This window comes from Pleurodeles waltl, chromosome 6 (genome assembly GCF_031143425.1).
Source record: "Pleurodeles waltl isolate 20211129_DDA chromosome 6, aPleWal1.hap1.20221129, whole genome shotgun sequence".
NCBI lineage: Eukaryota > Metazoa > Chordata > Amphibia > Caudata > Salamandridae > Pleurodeles > Pleurodeles waltl.
The window spans coordinates 435,103,582-435,121,305 of record NC_090445.1 but is presented as its reverse complement, the minus strand read 5'-3'; the positions used below and the strand labels follow the sequence as shown (position 1 = coordinate 435,121,305).

The 17,724-nt window shown below is 43.5% G+C and overlaps 1 protein-coding gene across 1 annotated transcript in view; it reads right to left on the bottom strand.

Annotated features, from left to right (window-relative positions):
• The window catches only part of MDM4 (MDM4 regulator of p53), a 176,636-nt gene that overhangs the window by 47,540 nt on the left and 111,372 nt on the right, over positions 1-17,724 (bottom strand). The window contains exon 10 of the mRNA XM_069242124.1: positions 10,670-10,846. Coding sequence (XP_069098225.1) covers positions 10,670-10,846 — 177 coding nt within the window. The remainder of the gene's footprint in view (positions 1-10,669; positions 10,847-17,724) is intronic.

The following is a 17,724-nucleotide window of genomic DNA, read 5'->3' as shown; positions in this document are numbered from 1 at the left end:
AGGCAGAAAGTGTGAAGTGTACTTATGACTCGATTTTGAGCACCTGAATAAAAGGCACCTGCACAGTTAGGGCTTGCAACTCACTAACTCAACACAAGCAAACAAAATCAGTGTAAAAGGGTAGGCTACTTTCCACAATAGAACTTACAGTGGGAAAAAAATGTACCAGCTCAAAAGGTAGCATGACCCAGGTGAGAAGCACATTAAGATCTAATAAGGGGCCAATGGTGTTCCTCGAAAGGTAATACTTTAGACCTTTCAAAAATACATTCACATTAGGACTTTTACACAAACAATAAACATGATGCTATTTTTCATGCAAGTTGCTACAGCTCCCAAATGAACCCTAATGGAGGTATATAATAGGGCAGATTTCTGCAGATGCAGCAAATAGCAGATGATGTACTAAAATCATGCAAAGGCCATTTGTTCTTACAGAGATAGGCGAGGGAATTTCTTCCATTTGGCATCACAACACACCCTTGTAGTGGTGCCTGTGGGCCTTCTTGAGAATGTGCATGCACTCTTCTGGAAGATGAAGGTAGTTGAACTCCAAGACCTCAGGTGTCAAACTGCAAGAGTCACAGCCTTAAGGTTTTGGTGTCTTAACAAACCCTCACTATATATGAAATCAGTGATAATGGAGGAAACATAGGCAGATATTCCAGATGTGTTCATCCATACAAAATTGCCTACGGACTCAGGTGTGGGCACCCAGAATTGTTTAGGCATTTTGGGTTTTCTGAAGTGGCAAAGACTGACTGTGGGTGCTACCCATCGCTGAAAGTACTGATGGACATTGTTGATGAATCCTGCTTAGCAGGTCTGCGATGCAGATGTCCACTCCTAGGAGATGTCCTACTAGGAATAGGCTTACAGATGAATGGCTCAGTGCCAGATTGTCAGGTATCACATTATAGCATTTATCATGAAGCCAAATACTTGGAGAAGCATAACTACCAGTTGTGTGTTCTAAGCACTGCTGATGTTTCAGTCAGTTGTGCAGGTATGGACACATAAATGGTGCTGCTAGACACGTAATAAATAAACAGCGCAGATGTTGTAACCCCAATGAAATTATTGTGATGCACAAATATCAGAAACCGTAGGTACTGGTGATGTGCTGGGTGGATGAGAATTTGGAAGTAGGCACGCTTGAGGCAGACTCTCACTATGCAATTCCCCATGCAAAGCAGCAGAATGAATTGTTGCAGAGTTCTTAGCTATAACTGTTGTGTATCTGGTGAATGGCCTGAGATATAATAATGGTCTAAGTGTTCAGATCATTTTAGAAATGAGGAAGAAGGAGGAATATACAACTTGTCCTCTTTGGTGCGGTGAAACAGCTTCAGCTTCTTCCTTCAGTAGCAATACCCTCATCTCTTCCTGCAGAGGCTTTTGATGTTCCAGGCCGATGCTGTGCCAGTAGGGAGGCATGTTTGGCAGTGTGGTAGAAAACTGAAGCATCCTTGGGCAATAATGGGTAAGGCCCACTTGTGTAGGATTAGGTTGTCCCACTGAGGAAGAAATAACCTTATTGCTCCCAGGCAGGTGCTGTGTGATTGAGGGGAATGAAGGGTAAGTCGCAGCTTTGAGGCAGCAGGGTCCTTGCCTTGGGCTTCTCTGCAATTATTGTGCCTGCTGACTCAAAATCATCCTGGTCGCCATCTCCAGGTTCTTTTTTTCACCATTGAGTGTGGAACCATAGCTGAAGATTCCAGTTTGTGAAAGAAGAATAAGTGTGTCGAAGAACACCGAATAGAGGTACTGGAGAAGATTCCTGTTGACAACAGGGGTTTCAGGGTCACCGTCGTCCATGGGGTTGTGCACTTCATATGGATTAGTAATGTTTAAAACATGCTCCGTGTCAAAGTACGTATGCAGTGAATGTGCTGGTGAGTGTGTGTGTGCTCGCACTGAGGCAGTGGTACACTACTTGTGTCTCTAGGTGTATTACCCTTTGGTAAAGTAAAAGATCCGAGTTCCTCAGATATGGCCTCTTCGAAAGTGAGCCCCTGATGTCTATTGAGGGGGACATGCAAGTATGTATTGTATGAGAGTATCAATGTAAATTATTCTCTTTGTAATATCAGACTGCTCCAGTTCTTGCTTCATTAGGTTATGATGCCCTTTTTAAAGCAATAAAGCAATCTTTGGTGTCAATCTCTGTTCCAGGTAGGTGATTCAGGATCTCTGTGCCGAGAAGAGGACTCTGTTTCGAGGCTAAACAGGCTGGCTGAGGAGAACATTATTGCTGCATCTTGTACAGCAGCCACCTGCATTCTCTCCTGTAACAGATTACTTTATTTTTAAAAGCCTGACAGGCCGAACAGTTCAAATAATTGCGGTCACTCGGTAGGCAACGGCTACAGACCTTATGTAATGAATTATAGTATATCGGTCATGGGTTATAACCAGTGTTGTGCTCATCTGTTTTTGTCACTTTGTGTATGAATGGATGTTTGGGGTCGTGTGTGGCAAAGACTGCTCACACCCTATTACAAACAAGCAAGTAGATTCCTCTACACATGGGTGCAAGAGAGAACAGTGTGGACAGCTGGCGAGCTTACATGCCTGCATGAGGCGCTGCACTACATCTGCCAGTATGAGCAGACTTGTTTCACCAGAAGACCTGAACACAGATGTCTTGGAAGAAATAGACCATCCAAGAGATATGAGGTTGCCACAGTGCAGCTGGCCAGGAGAGATCAATATCCAAGGAAGAACAGCATCGGGGTCAAGGAGCTGCAACACTGACCCTCACATGTGAAAGCCTAAACAATCAACCAATTCCATTTCCGGAATGGAAATTCACTGGCCATCTGGAGGTCGCCCGCCTCCATAATTTATTAACTTTATGCTTCTCAGTTACTGAATTTTATAGTCTGTCAGGACCTACTAATAAAAAGACCAGCTTTTGGTTGGACCTATGATTCCGAGGTGTTGTCCCTCTGCTAGAAAAACCTGACCATGACTCAGAGTACAAGAATAAGAATAAAGAATAAGTAAAGAATAAGTTACTCTGAGACTATTGTATGTAGTAAGTACTCCCCCACTAGCACATTTGTTTCTTTTAATAACTACATCAGTGAGGCAGCTCCTAAACTGGCGGTGGAGCGTTAGTAACTTTTTTTGGTTACTGTTTTAGTGGGAGCAATGCATTAAGATAACATTCATAATGGTAGAATGCATGTTCACCCTTGGCTCCACTGCCACTGAAATAAAATTTATTTATTCTGGTCCTAGCATTAGTATGGTGTCCAAAGGTGAACCCGGACCACACGATGGTCCAAATGACCTGCACCTGCATCCTTTGCACATATTTCCAATCAATCAGTCACTTCAAAGGACTGAAGACCTGAGAGCCCTCAAAGATACCAAGCCAAGTCTTTCAGGATAATATTGACCATATTACCAATATTGGCAGAAATCTGGCACCTTTTGTTAAGACAATACCCTAACGTTTGTTGTCTTATCTCACCTCCATACCAACTCCCTTTTTAAACATAGTAGTTTTGGCTTTTGTTTCTCCTTAACTTTTTAATAAATAATTTTTTTTTTATAAAGATGATGATTGGCCATTAATGAATGTTACATACTGTGCTGTATTAGGTCCGAGTTACTAAATCCCTAAAACACAAAGTATGCTGCTGTTGCTCAACTTTGCTACCTTTAAAGTGGTACAACCTCAAAAGGAGTAACTTGGTTATCTAATAGTGGCCTGTTGTGCTGTAGTTAGCTAGTGTAGTATTAGTTTATCACAATAGTATAATATTATGTTATTACATATTTTCAGTAGTATATTAATGTAAATGTGTGTTAGAGTAAACAATGTATAGGAATGGTATTTCCCTTGTACCCTTTCCCCCTGTGTTATATTTTGGGTTGATCGGAATGTTGAGAGCGAGGTGAAGAATAGGCTGTGAGGGGAGGTGAACGGTTGGAGAGAAGACCTGTGAAGAGAATAGGCAGTTGAAGCATTGGAGATGGAATAAAGTTTCACCTGAAATTTCTTCAGACTCCTTCTTTATATCATGGCCCTTCGACAGCAACGGTAAAAAGTGCACATAGGCTACTAGGCAATAGCCACTTTAGGCCCCAGGATCCAGAAAATGCCTCAAAATAAGCAGTCCTGAATAAAAGTTTATGCAGAGATTTCTAACTGTAGTGAATGAGAGCATGCCAGGCAACCTTTCTAATGAACCAGACACTGATATGAGACTTTTTTCCCCAATTACAACATCTGTCTTTCCCCCTTAAATAACCGCTGCCAGCTTTGTAAAGCATATTAAAGGATGAGGCAAAATGTACAAGAAAGCGAGCAGGGCCAGCAGAGTGTTGGGAACGAAAACGTTACCAGTAGACATCTGTTTGTGGCATGTAGTGCTGTAGATTCATATGCTGTGCATAAGCTCATCCTCTAGTGTTGGGTTCGGAGTAGTACAATTTGTTTTTGTTTGAAGAAAGTTTTCGAGTCACAGGATTGAGTGACTCCTCCTCTTGGTAATACTGCACGTGGGCATAGAGTCCTTTGTTAGATTTGTATGTCCGCAGGCCAGAGAGGGAAGTAGTTAAAAGACTATATAGTAGGATAGAAATGTACATATGTACACACACACACACACACACACACACACACACACACACACATATATAATTAAATTGCAATCGGTACACACTTCGGGGAGGTGAAGGGGCGCTTCTACAGCACTACTTGCCACAACAGATGTATACTAGTAAGCAACATTTTCCGTTCAATGGCATGTGTAGCGGCAGATACTCATGCTGTGCATAGACTGTAAAGCAGTCCCTCCATAAAGCTGTCTCTAGTGTGTAGGGGTTGCAATTGTTTGAAAAAATGGGTTAAGTACAGCTTTTCAAACATTTGCCTGTTGTCTGGCAAAGACACCTACACAATAATGTTTAGTAAACATGTGTGGCATAGACCATGTTGCTGCCTTACAAATGTTTGCTATAGGTATGTTACCTAAAAAGGCTATAGATGAACCTTTTTCCTAGTGGAATGTGCCCTAGGTGGTACAGGTAATTGTCTCTTAGCTTTAGTATAGCAAGTCTGAATGCATTTGACTATTCATCTTGCTGTAGCTTTAGATATTGGATCTCTGTTGTGTGGTAATGAGAAAACCACAAAAGTTGTTTTCCTAAAATTTATTGTCCTGTCTATATAGTACATAAGAGCTCTTTTGACATCTAGAGTATGTAGACCTCTTTCTGCCACTTATTCTGGTTTTGGGAAGAAAACTGGCAATTCTATTGTTTGATTAGTATGAAATTGTGAAATGACTTTTGGAAGAAATGTTACAATCTTTTCTTTATGAAGCTGAAAGAAATGTTAATGCCTGAAGCTCACTGACACGCCTAAGAGAGGTGAAAGCAATTAAGAATGATACTTTCCATGAAAGGTATTGTAATGGGCAGAGGAGTGGAGTGGCTCAAAAGGTGGAGCCATGAGTCTTGTGAGTGCAATGTTTAAGTTCCAAGATGGAGCTGGAGGAATTCTTGGTGGAATTATTCTTTTTACTCTTTCCATAAATGCTTTGATAGCCAGAATTCTAAACAAGGAAATATGTTGTCAATTTTGCAGATATGCATCTATAGCGGCTAAATGTAAACGAATAGATGTGTAGGCTGAATTGACCTTTTATAAATGTAATAAATATTGTACAATGCTCTGTACTGATGGTTGAAGAAGGTCAATGTTTTTTGTTTGAGACTAACAAACAAAACGTTTCCATTTTGGTGCATAGCACTGTCTAGAGCAGTGGTTCCCAAACTTTTTCGATCCCCGGCTCCTTTGACCTATTGGCCGTGTTGGCCACGGCTCCCCATTATGTTACTTTTTTTTGGCGGGTGGGGGAACGTAATCCCAGCCTGTACCTGTACCTACACTATTTACAGTTTGACTTCTTAATTCTCTCGTTCAGATTCCTGAAAAACATTTATTTTAAATTATTTCTTTTCTTTTGTCACAGGGATATTATTAATGGTACTCTGGCGCCCTCCGCTGGTCACAATAATTAATGCAGGGGGTTTTGTTTCCAAAACCACGGTGAAAAGCTACCGATTAAAAGCACCTCCGAGTGGTTTCCAGACTGTGTGCGGCGCCCCTGGCTAATTTTGACGGCGCACCAAGGAGCCGCGGCGCACAGTTTGGGAACCACTGGTCTAGAGGTAGGTTTGCATGCTTGTTTAAGGATATCCATACATTCTTGTGGTAAATGTAAATATCCAAATTATATGACTTCAGGAGCCTTAGCGCTAGGTTGAGTGATTTGGATGTCTTATCTGTCCCTGTTTTTGTGTGAACATCTGGTCTGTTGGGAAGTTTTTGGTGAGGAACAACTGAGAGTTCCAAAAATGTTGTATACCATGGTTGACGTGCCCATGTAAGGGCCACTAAGATCATGCTGAGGAAAGATTGTTCAATCTTCCATACTAGGAATGTTAAGAGTGGGAGGGGGGGAAAGCATAAGCAAATATCCCTAACTAACTCATCCATAGAGCATTGCCCTTGGACTGAGGGTGCGGGTATCTGGAGGCGAAGTTTTGAGATTTACTGTTTTGGTTTGTTGCAAACCAATCTATTTGAGGTGTTCCCCATTTTGTGAAGTATTGTTGAAGGACTTGTGGGTGGAGTTCCCACTCATGTGTTTGTTGATGCATCCTGCTTAGCAGGTCTGCTAAATGGTTGTCTGCCACCTGGGAGACATTGTGCCACCATGTGACTATGGTGACGAATCACCCATTTCCATACTGACTGCTTGTTGGGACAGTTGTTGAGATTGTGCCCCCCCTGTTTCTGGAGATAGTACTTGGCAGTCATACTATGTACGTATCAACACTGTTTTGTGTTGCAGTTGCGGAAGGAATGCTTTCATTGCCAAGAATATCACTGGTAGTTCGAAGTAACATATGAAGAGACCAATGAGTGTCGTCCCATATTCCCTGAACCGTTAGGTTGAGTAGATGAGCTCCCCAACCGTTGTTAGAGGCATTTGTTCTGAGAGTAATCTGAGGCACAGGGTCTACAATGGGCCGCCCCTTCATAAGGTTTGTGGTATTCCACCAATGTACAGAGAGGTAAGTTTGGAGGTCCAACAACACTAGATCTTCCATTTGACCCTGTGCCTGAGACCACTGATGAGACACTGTTGAAGAGGACTCATATGGAGTCTGGCATGAGGCACTATGGCAATATACAATGCCATCATTCCTAACAGTTTTTTAACCGTTCTTACTGTGTATGTTAGTTCTGTTTTAATGTTGCAATTAATGTTTGAAAAGCCTGGACCCTGTTTTGGTTGGGAAAGGCTATTCCCTATTGTGTATTCAAGATAGCTCCTGGTATGGTTGTGTTTGCAGACGTTGGAGATGAGATTTGACATAGTTTATAGTGAATCCTAGAGATTGTAGGAGGCGAATTGTAGTTTGAGTATCTTTTTAACACTGTGGGAATGAATTGGCTTTGAACACCCAATCATCCATATAAGGGAAAACATGAATTTGTTTTCTTCTGAGATGTGCTGCAACCACTGTGAGGCATTTTACGAATAATCTGGGAATAGTTGTAACTCCGAATGGTAACACTTTGAATTGGTAATGTTTTCCTGCTACTACAAATCTTAGGTATTTGCAGTGTGCAGGATGAATGAGAAAATAAGCGTCCTTTAGATCTAGGGCTGTCATGAAGTCTTCTAGTTGTAATAGAGGAATAACATCCTGAAGAGTGACCATGTGAAAATGTTCTTATAGGATGTAGTGATTTAAGGGTCTGAGAGACCCATTTTTGGGGGGATTAGAAAATACAGGGAGTAAACTCCTGTTCCTTGGTATTGCAACCGTACTGGTTCTATAGCTTCTTTGAGAAGAAGGGAATGTACTTCCTCTTTGAGAAGGTTGGATGATCTTGTGAGAGTTTGTGTGTATGAAGGGATATATTTGGTGGCGTGGAAATGAGCTCCTGACAATAACCATTTTGGATAATTTGAAATACCCATTGATCCTTGGTAATTTGAGTCTACTGGAGGTAAAAGAGTTGTAACCTTCCCCCTACAGGAGTGGTGTATTTAGTATTGGGTCTGGTAAGTCACTGTTTAGTGACTGATAAGGAACCTCTAGATGTAGATGGTTTGCCTCTTCCTTTATTGTTGTTTCCTCTATATGATCCTCTAAAGAGTCTAAAATAACCTCAGGAATATTGAAAGGTGGATTAGTTTGATTTGTGGTTTGTTCTTGGAATGATGACCTAAATCCTCTGCTAAACCCAACACGACAAAAATTACTCCTATGTGTGCTGGCTTGTAAAGGTTCTATAGCTCTGGCAGTTTGAGGGTCCTTATTTAATTTTTCAAGTGTGGTATCCTTTTGTGGACCAAATAAGTGCTCCTTATCAAAGGGCATATTCAAAACTGCCTGTTGTACTTCCCGTTTAAAGCCTGAACATCTAAGCCATGCATGACGTCTTATGATGACACTTGTATTAATACTACGTGCTGCTGTATCAGCAGCATCAAGTGCACATCTAATGTTGTTATTGGATATTGTTTGCCCCTCATTTACAATCTCTACCTCTCTTTTACGATATTCCTCTGGTAGGTTTTATAAAAAGTTCCTCCATAGCATCCCAGTGAGCTTTGTCATATCTGGAAAGTAAAGCCTGAGCATTAGCGATTCGCTGCTTGGCTGCTTACGCTGCCATTCTCTTCCTGCAGCATCTAATTTCTTACTTTCCTTGTCAGGAGAAGCTGTGTCTCCTGTTGACTGGGTATTGGCTCTTTTCATACAGTAGATGCCACAATAGAGTCTGGAGGAATTTGTGGTCTTATAGAGGATCAGTGGTTGCAGTTTTGTACTTTTTTTTAATCAAACTCTAGGAGTGATAACCCTTGCTCTAACAGGCTCTTTAAATATTTCTTCTGCATGTCTGATCATTCCTGGGAGCAATAGAAGGAATTGGCTTTATGTGTTGCACCAAGGGTGTCAAATAAGAAATCCTCCTCTATTGCATCAGTGTACATATTTATATTGTGATATGCTGCTGCTCTTGCTATAACCTGTTGGTATGATGTGGAATCCTAAGGTGGTGAGGGTCTAGCTGGGTAAAGATCCAGATAATTTGGAGTAATAGAATCAGGATCATACTCATCCCATGGGTCTTGCTCTTCTAATGCATCCCCTATATCCTGCAACCGACTAGGTGGTGAACTAGGTGGTGTGAACCCTAAATCAGTGGGAGATGTTGGTGGAGTATGTTGTGGAGAAGTAGGGAAAGGTGGAGATGTATAAGTATGAGAAGAAGTTTTTTCTTTGGTAGTTTTCTTTGGGGGTGCAGAGGAATCAAGACTTTCTTCAAAAGTTTTTTTTATCCTTTCCTTGCTGAATTTGAAGTCGGCGCTGCCTTGCGTCCATAACTTCAAAAATTGGTTCCACCTGTGATGTAGGGAATGTTACAGACTGTCCAGAGTCCATCTTTTGGTGTTTTTTCGGTTATGAAGGTTTTTTCAGATGGAAAATTTTCTGTGCCGAAATTGTAGCTGCTTGTTGTTTCTTTTTCGGTGCCGAAGTGGTCGGTACCGAAGCACCATATAGTTTTTGTTTTGTCAGTGCAGAAATGGAGCTACTGGAGGTCGATGCTGAAGACTTCTCTTTGGCCTTTTTCAGTGCAGAGCTGGTATGTGGGGCATCCAAATAACTATCTTGGCTCCGACCATGGCTGGAAGGCAGCGGCGGACCGATGACCACTTTTGTTTTAACCAATGAGAAAGCAGGCTTTTTACTTAGTTTGTGCTGGTTGTAATGGTTGACTCTCAATGTCCGACTGCACATCAGAGTCCGAATCTTGAACGGAGAAGATCCCCCACTCTTGTTCCACATCTTCGTGCACGTGCTCATCTCTGACGATGTCCGGGGTATCTTCAGTCTGTCGAGACGCCATTTCCATTCGACGAGCTCTTTGTCTCTAAGCGTCTTCTTCGACTGAAAAGAATGGCACGCTTCACAGGTCTGGTCGTTGTGGTCTGGTGAAAGACACAAATTACACACCTGGTGTTGGTGGGTGTGTGGAAACTTCAAATGGCATAGAGGGCAAAATCGGAATGGAGTACATTCCTTCAGGGCTGCACTGTTTGGTACCAAGTGGAAGAGGTAGGCCCAAGGACGGTCCGAACGGGCCTTTCTGTCCCCGAAAGGCTAAAAAAAATTGATTCAGAGTGTAGAAAAAGGAACGGAGAGTCAAATATTAAGGAATATGCGTTCGGAAACAATACAGATGACGATAGAAAGACGGAAAGAATCCCACTTTAGACTGTTTGGAGCTGAGAACTTGGAGCGAGAGGAACACCCATCCAAACCTGACGGCAGAGAAAAACAATATAAAAAAAAGACGTGATGCCCATCCGAGAGGAGGAGTCACTCGATCCTGTGACCCGAAAACCTTTTTATAACAAAAACAAGTTGTACTACTCCAAACACAACAATAGATGGCGAGCTTATGCACAGCATGTGTATCTACAGCACTACATGCCATCAAACATGAAGTAATAACCCCATGTTTATTTAAGAACATTTTTTATGATGCTTCCAGGTCCAGCACTAGGATATGGCAGTTCTTAAAAAGTTGTACAAGTGAAATACAAAAAGTAAGATTTACATTTGAACTTGCCTCTTTGCCACTGCCCCGTTCCTCTTCACCAATAGCATCCTCATCAATGCCATGATCAGAGTCTTGAGCCTCCAGTTTCACCTCCATGTTACACTGTTCAGCCCCAGCCTCATTCAGGAACCACAAGTCATCTGTGGTGTCCGAGACAACAGCAGTATCTATATCCTAGATAGCAGACAAGAGTCAGGTCTCAGATTAATTTGTAAAGTCATCGAGAAAGAATCACTAGTTCACATGCCTGGTAAATGCAGTTCTGTTTTACACTGTGCCTGAGACAGCACAAACAGCACTGGATATATGAAAGGCAGCAGCATTGTGCGTTACTGGATACAGCTTCATATTAATTGCTAAATCAAGAACAGCATAATAAGAATTTAGGAAAGACAAATTCTCATTAATGGAATGGTTCATCAGTTTGTGTACTTTGTTCTTGATTTTCAGTCTTTTTCCTCCCCTACAAGAAAATATTTCCTGGTCAAGGTGTTCAAAGATCTCACCTACATTGTATATGTTAATCTGAATGACTTAAGTCTGTTTGGAACACAATGATAGAAAGCTGCAATTCCCTCCCCCCCCTTGATAATGTTTTGCTGAAATCCTTTTGGTACAGTTTTATGAATCAGAGTAAAACAGGAAAAGTGTTACTTGCCCTGTAAGACTGTTCATAGCACGTACTGCTGTAGATTCACATTTTCTGCTTATTCCTGCTCTCTTGCTTTGGACTCAGATGTTCACAGATTGTTTTCTAAAAAGTCTTTCGAGTGGCATAATGTACTGTGAATCCTTCCTTATTGGACAATGTGCATGGGCACCAACTCCATGTTTAATAAATTGCTTATCTTTGCTAACATTCATTCTGGAACAGAGTAAGATGAGATTCCTTATCTTTTGAATACTCATCCAGGCATCAGATTGGTTCCAGAATATCTTTCAGCATTACCCCAACACGCCTCAGCTCTGCGCCAACATCATTCCAAGACATATGTTATGTGCAGAGGACTATATAAGCACCATGTATGCACGTGGACGTCAGTTGCTTTCTTGACACTTACACGCCTGCAGACGTGGAGCCAAACAGATTAGTGAAGGCCAGTGGGCAGACTCCTAGAGTCTGTTTGTGTGGAGGGTAGTTCACAGAACAGGGAGGATCAGTGGGAAATCTGAGATTAGATACTCTCTACAAGAAAGAGCTTTACCGAAGTTAAGTAACCTATTCTTCTGATAACTTCCATATCGCAGATCCCTCACCCTCTAGATAGATTACACAATATCTCCTACACGGTGGGTCCATGAATTAGCTCAAACCAAAAAGTCCTGAAGGACTGTGTGTGTAAAATGCCCTTCTCAGTGGACCTGGATGTTCAGAGAATAGTGCCTCGTGAACATATGGCGTGCCATCCATGTAACGGCTTGACAAATGTCTAGAACAAGGCAGTGGCAGCAGCCTTGGCGCTGGCAGAATGAGCCTCGAAGCCCTGCTTTCTGGCCTGTGAGTAGCAGATCTTAATGCAGAGCACGATCCAGCATGAAATGGTTCTTTTCTGCTCAGCTTTGCCTTTGTTCACTTATGCGAACCACATAAAGAGTATATTGCCACCTACTGGTCTCTGCTACAATTGATATAGAAAGAGCTTTTTATCAGGTCCAACTGGTGAAGCCTTTCCTCCCCAGAGGGGTGAGATGGAGCAAAGTACACGAGAAGGATAATGGTCTCACAAAACAAAAGGGATTCACTACATTCAAAAGGAAGAAGCTCATGATTGGAGGGGGCTAACTTGTCCGGGTGGACCGTGGTATAAGGAGGGTTACTATAAAGAGTGTGTAGCTTGCTGACCCCACTGTGTCGATGTTCTAGTGACACGACTGTCTTGATAAGGAGTCAGAGAACTGTGGAGGGGCTCAAATGGCATACACATGTGAAATGTAAAGGACAAATTTGAGTACTATTGGGGTGTAACAAAAACAGAGGGAGGAAACATGGATTGTAACCCTTTAAACAACTGCATACCACATCAGGAGATATAAATAACGAAGGCTGGCCTAGCAACCGTAAAAAGTCAGAAAAAGCTGATAAATACCCTTTAGCAAAGCCCAAAGCAAGGCCTTACTGGACAAGGGGCCGGACAAACAAAAAACTTTGGGTAGCTTTGTATGGAGTGTGTCAATGTTTTTAGAATCTCTAGGCCATCAATGTATCACCAGGATAGGTATATACAGATCTGGCTGAGGGACAGCTGGCTGCCAAGATGACATCACTCAACTATTGCTGTTCAGTCTCCAAGCATGGAGTTGTAGGTTGCATAAGCCTTGGTGTAGGATCCTGCAGCTGCAACAGGAGATCCTCCTGTAGGGGCAGGCTGATCAGAAGACACATGCTCATGGCCTGGAGTTAGGGATACTATACTCTCCAATGCCAAATCAGGAGCCACTAGGATGACTTGGGCTCTTATTGATCCTCATCGTCAGACCTCGGGTCAGGAGAGGTATCTAGATAAAAGGTGCACAGGAGTCCAGAGTTCACTCTATGTCGAATGGGCCTTCGAGCGTTAGACTCATTGGGAACTCCAACGCTCAAAACTGCTGACAAAGCATGTCCTAAGTGGTGGCAAAGAGATCGAGCCAGGTTCTCCTCATTCGTGGAAAAGACCCTGCACCACCTCTGGATGCAACTGCCATTCGTGATGTGTAAGGCATCAAAGCCTTAATTTGTTCACTCTGGCATTCAAGGAGCCATGAGGTGGTGTCACCAGAAAAATCCTTTCACGGTCAAGCCATGTCTAGAGACACAAAGGTTACTGGCACAGGGTCCATTACCCTCATTCCTCCCTAATTGTTACAGTACCACGTGGCAGGAGTGTTTCCCAGGAGCACCTGCACCAGCTTCCTTTTGAGGCAGAGCAGAAAGGCTTTCAACGCCAAGCAAATGGTCCTCAACTCCATTAGGTTGATATGGAGCCGGGCCTCCGCCAGAGACCAGACCATTCACCTGCACCTTTCCCAGATGGCCTCCCCAACACAGAAGCATGTATTGGTCACCACTGTGTCCTCTCGGTGGGGTAAGGAGATGAGTTAGCCACTGACCCCAGAACGGGTCTTGCTGTCACCACTGCAGATCTTTTGCAGTCTCCTCTGAAATCTGGACTAGATCAGAAAGATAAACAACACCCCCGCCTGTGGCGTTGAGTCCACTAGGACGACAGAGTCTGCACATGTCATCTGGTGTGCTTTATCAGCAGAATAAAGGAGGCCATCTGAGATACAGTACGGAGGTTAAAACATCTGGATCAAAGCCACACTGCCCTGGACTCTCTTCTCTGGGGGACAGGTGCAAAAATACAGTTTTCAGAATGGCTCCAATGAAGGGGAGCATCTGTGACCAAGTCAGGTGTGACTGTGGCAAACTGATAGTGAACCCCAATGATGTTAGGAGGTTCGATGTAGTCTGGCGATGGGAGCAGACTACCTGGGGCGAGAGCTCACCATCAATAGCTAGTGGACAAGGTAGGTGAACACTAGGACCCCTGACCTCTGAAGATGTGCTGCAACCACCACCATCACTACACCCAAGGAGCACTGATAATCCTAAAGGAGATCATGACAAAGTGAAAATGCTAGTGGCCGTGGGCCCGCTGGACAAGGATGTGAGAAAAGGAGTCCTGCAGGTCCAGCACCACCATCCAGTTTCCAAGGGCGAGGGCTGACCAGATCTGGGCCAGGAAAAGCAACTACAACTTGGCCTTTTTCAGAAAGGCATTGAGAGGGCAGGGGTGTAATATCAGATGGATGCCTGTAGGAAACTGGCCCCCTGTTTGCAGTACCCCACACTTTTTGCCTGATGTCCGATGGCAACTTTACCAAGTGTGTGCTGGAATTCTGCTAACCAGGCCCTAGCATCTTTGTTCTTTCCTTAAAACTGTACTATTGTCCCACAATTCCCAACATCCCTGGCCCACAGCTAAGTCCCTTGTAACAGGTACTAGCGGTACCAAGGGCCCTGTGACCAGAAGTGTTCTGAATTTGTTGTCTCAGGGGTCCAATACTTATACTCATTTCTGCCTTTGAAGTAGGCAAACTTCAAAGGAAAGTCTTTGTAGTGCACAAGGCTCTGTCTTTCCTGCTCCGGCCCCAGGCACACTGCAATATTCAATATCTGGAAACATTTCCATAGTACCTCTGAGCACCAAAGGTGGTGCCATGCAGCTCTGTATTGACGTCATTCTGATACAGAAGTGACATGCAGAGCCTATATAGGCCCCAATACCGCAAGCGGATCCTTGTTTCATCTAAGACTGTCCTCAGCTCCAGGCATACAGTCCCAAAAGTAAATGGATAGGTACAGATTCCTAGAATCCTGGGATCTTATGAACTGGTAAGTCCAATCACAGATCAGGAATGGTGGGAGGGGCAATCAGGAATCCGTAACTAGAAAAGATAGAGTGTTACTGAAGGTAACTTGTTTTTCTGACAGACTTCTAACTAAGGATTTCTCAACTTTTGAAAAGATACCAGAGCAACACCTAATGGGAGGTGGGCTGTGAACTGCCTCAAAATCAGAAAGTCCTGCAGGACCGAGCTGGCAAGGTGTCCTTCTCGGCGAACTTGGCCATCCAGACAACAGTGCTTCGTGAAAGTATAGAGAAATGTCTATGTAGCTGCCTGGCAGTTGTCTAGGACAGGAACTACCCCTGCCAATGCAGTGGTAGAAGCTTTGGTCACTGTGGAGTGGACGTTCAGCTTTCTGGAGGTTGCTTCTTTGCCAATGCATAGCAAACCTTAAAGCAGAGCACAATCCAGCAAGAGATCGTATGCTTCTGCACAGCCTTGCCTTTTTTCGCTACTGTGAACCCCATAAAGGGAAGATTGTCCACCCGGCATTATCCACCCGGCAGTCTTTGGTAGGATCACTGTAGAAGGTGTGTGCTCTTCTGAGGTCCAAGTGACAGAGTCTCTTCTCCTTAGAGGGGTGAGGCAGGGCATTTAACACCAGCTGGTGATGGTTTGACCAATGGGGAACGGCATCACAACTTTTGGTAGAAAGAATGCCTAGTACTCAGGGAAAAATGTGGTGTATGGAAAACCAGAGCTTGACACTCACTTGCACGCTGTGCTGAGGTGATGACAGTTTTGATAGTGAAGACCCATATGGGGCAGCTGCAGAGTGGCTCAAATGGAGTACACATTAAATAATTAAGGATTAAATTGAGTTCCCATTGGGGTATCAGAAAACAAAAAGGGAGAAACATACCCTGTAGCTATTTTAAAATCCTCATCACAACTGAACAAAGGCTGATCCAGAACTGCAGGAAGGGCAAAAGGGCAGAAAGATAATCTTTAACAGCGCTCGAAGAAAAGCCTTGGTGGGCCAAGGAGAACTAACAACAGGACAGACAATTAGGCATTAGAGGGGTAGAGGGTGGTGGGGGGGGGGGGGGTTACAATCTGGCTTGCACTGCACCAATCCACAAGCTTGTCCCAGTGACAGGGGTACCCAGACTGTTGAGGGACACCTGGCTGCCAAGATGACACTGACTACCTCCTGAGGAAAACTGAAGGAATTCAGTTGACGCTGATCAGCCTCCACGAATGGAGAACACGACTGCTGCTGGGACAGTAGATCCCCCAGGAGGGGAAACCTAATCGGAGGACATATACTCAAGTCCAGAAGCTGCCGATACCATAATAGCTCTGCCCATTTCGGAGCCATTAGGATGATCCTGAGAACCCAGGGCAGGAGTGTTATAATGGGAAAGGCATACAGGAGTCCAGAGTTCCACTGAAAGCAAAATGCACCTCCGAGCTACAGACACCTTGAAAACTCCAATACTCAGAAGTGTGATGTCTCAGCGGTGGCGAGCAAATCGAGTCAAGGTTCTCCTCATTCGTGGAAGCGAAGGAAGAAAAACTGCCTGCTCAGAGACGTGAAGAGTTTGGGTCATAAGTTCAGTAGAACAGTAGGTGAGCAGCGGTCAGAATTCACTGTTGCCAAATACCAAGCAATAGAAAATCTCACAGTTGGAGTCTCTAAGGAGGCTTGGAACCTTGAGCCCCTCCACCTGACTTGGCTGGACCATGGGTCAGATAGAATGAGGTGGAAAGGCTAACTGTGATCTATCAATCTTTAACAATGCGTTCAATGTCAACTGCTGCACTGAAATACTGCTACTTTACATGGACTACCGTGGGTTTGCAGCCTGACAGGGAACAAATCAATCATGTGAATCCATGAAAGATATAATGCTGAAGAATACAGGTTTCCATAGTACCTTGGTGTAACAGACTACTAGGATCGAAACTGGGTAACAGTGCTTGTAATTTAGTGGCACATAGTACAATCTGCCAATCTACCAAATGTGGACTGCAAAGAAAGACAAAAATGGATGATAGAAGCAAAGGACGAAAAGTTAGAGGAAGCACAGCATAGTCTAACTTTTACAAAACTGTTATATATGTAATAGGGGGACATAAGGTTCCTGATCGGATCCACTTATATGCATCCTCTGGAATACCAATGGGGCATGGCAGTGCACAGTAAAGAAATGTACATCCCTAAGAGGTGGGACTCGGCTTGTTGTATGTTTAAGTCAAGCCTATACAGCCAATGAACAACTTCAATATTAACTTGACTAGCAAAGCTTCACATGATAATGTCATACCTGTGAGCACATTTGTAGGAAGCTGGCCTGGTGTGTGGTGGGTACCTATGGTACTTACACCTTTTACCAAGTCCAGGTATCCCCGCTTAGTGAAGTGTAGAAAACAATGCAAATAGTAATAACCAATAGTGGCCCTAAGGGGAGCACAAACCATATACAAAAAAATAAAAAATTAATGCAAACAAGGTACCCCCATCTAGGTAAGTAAAATGTGTAGAGGGGAGCTGGGAGTACTAGAAAACTACAGCGGTAAGTAACACAAAACCCCCCAGTGACCAGGAATGCAGGAGTAAAACACTGGATTGTCCCCAAACCACCCAAAAGGAGGAAAAGAAGAAAAAGACGACACCCAGAGAAGACTGCAAGAAACCCAGCAGTGGATTCCTGAAG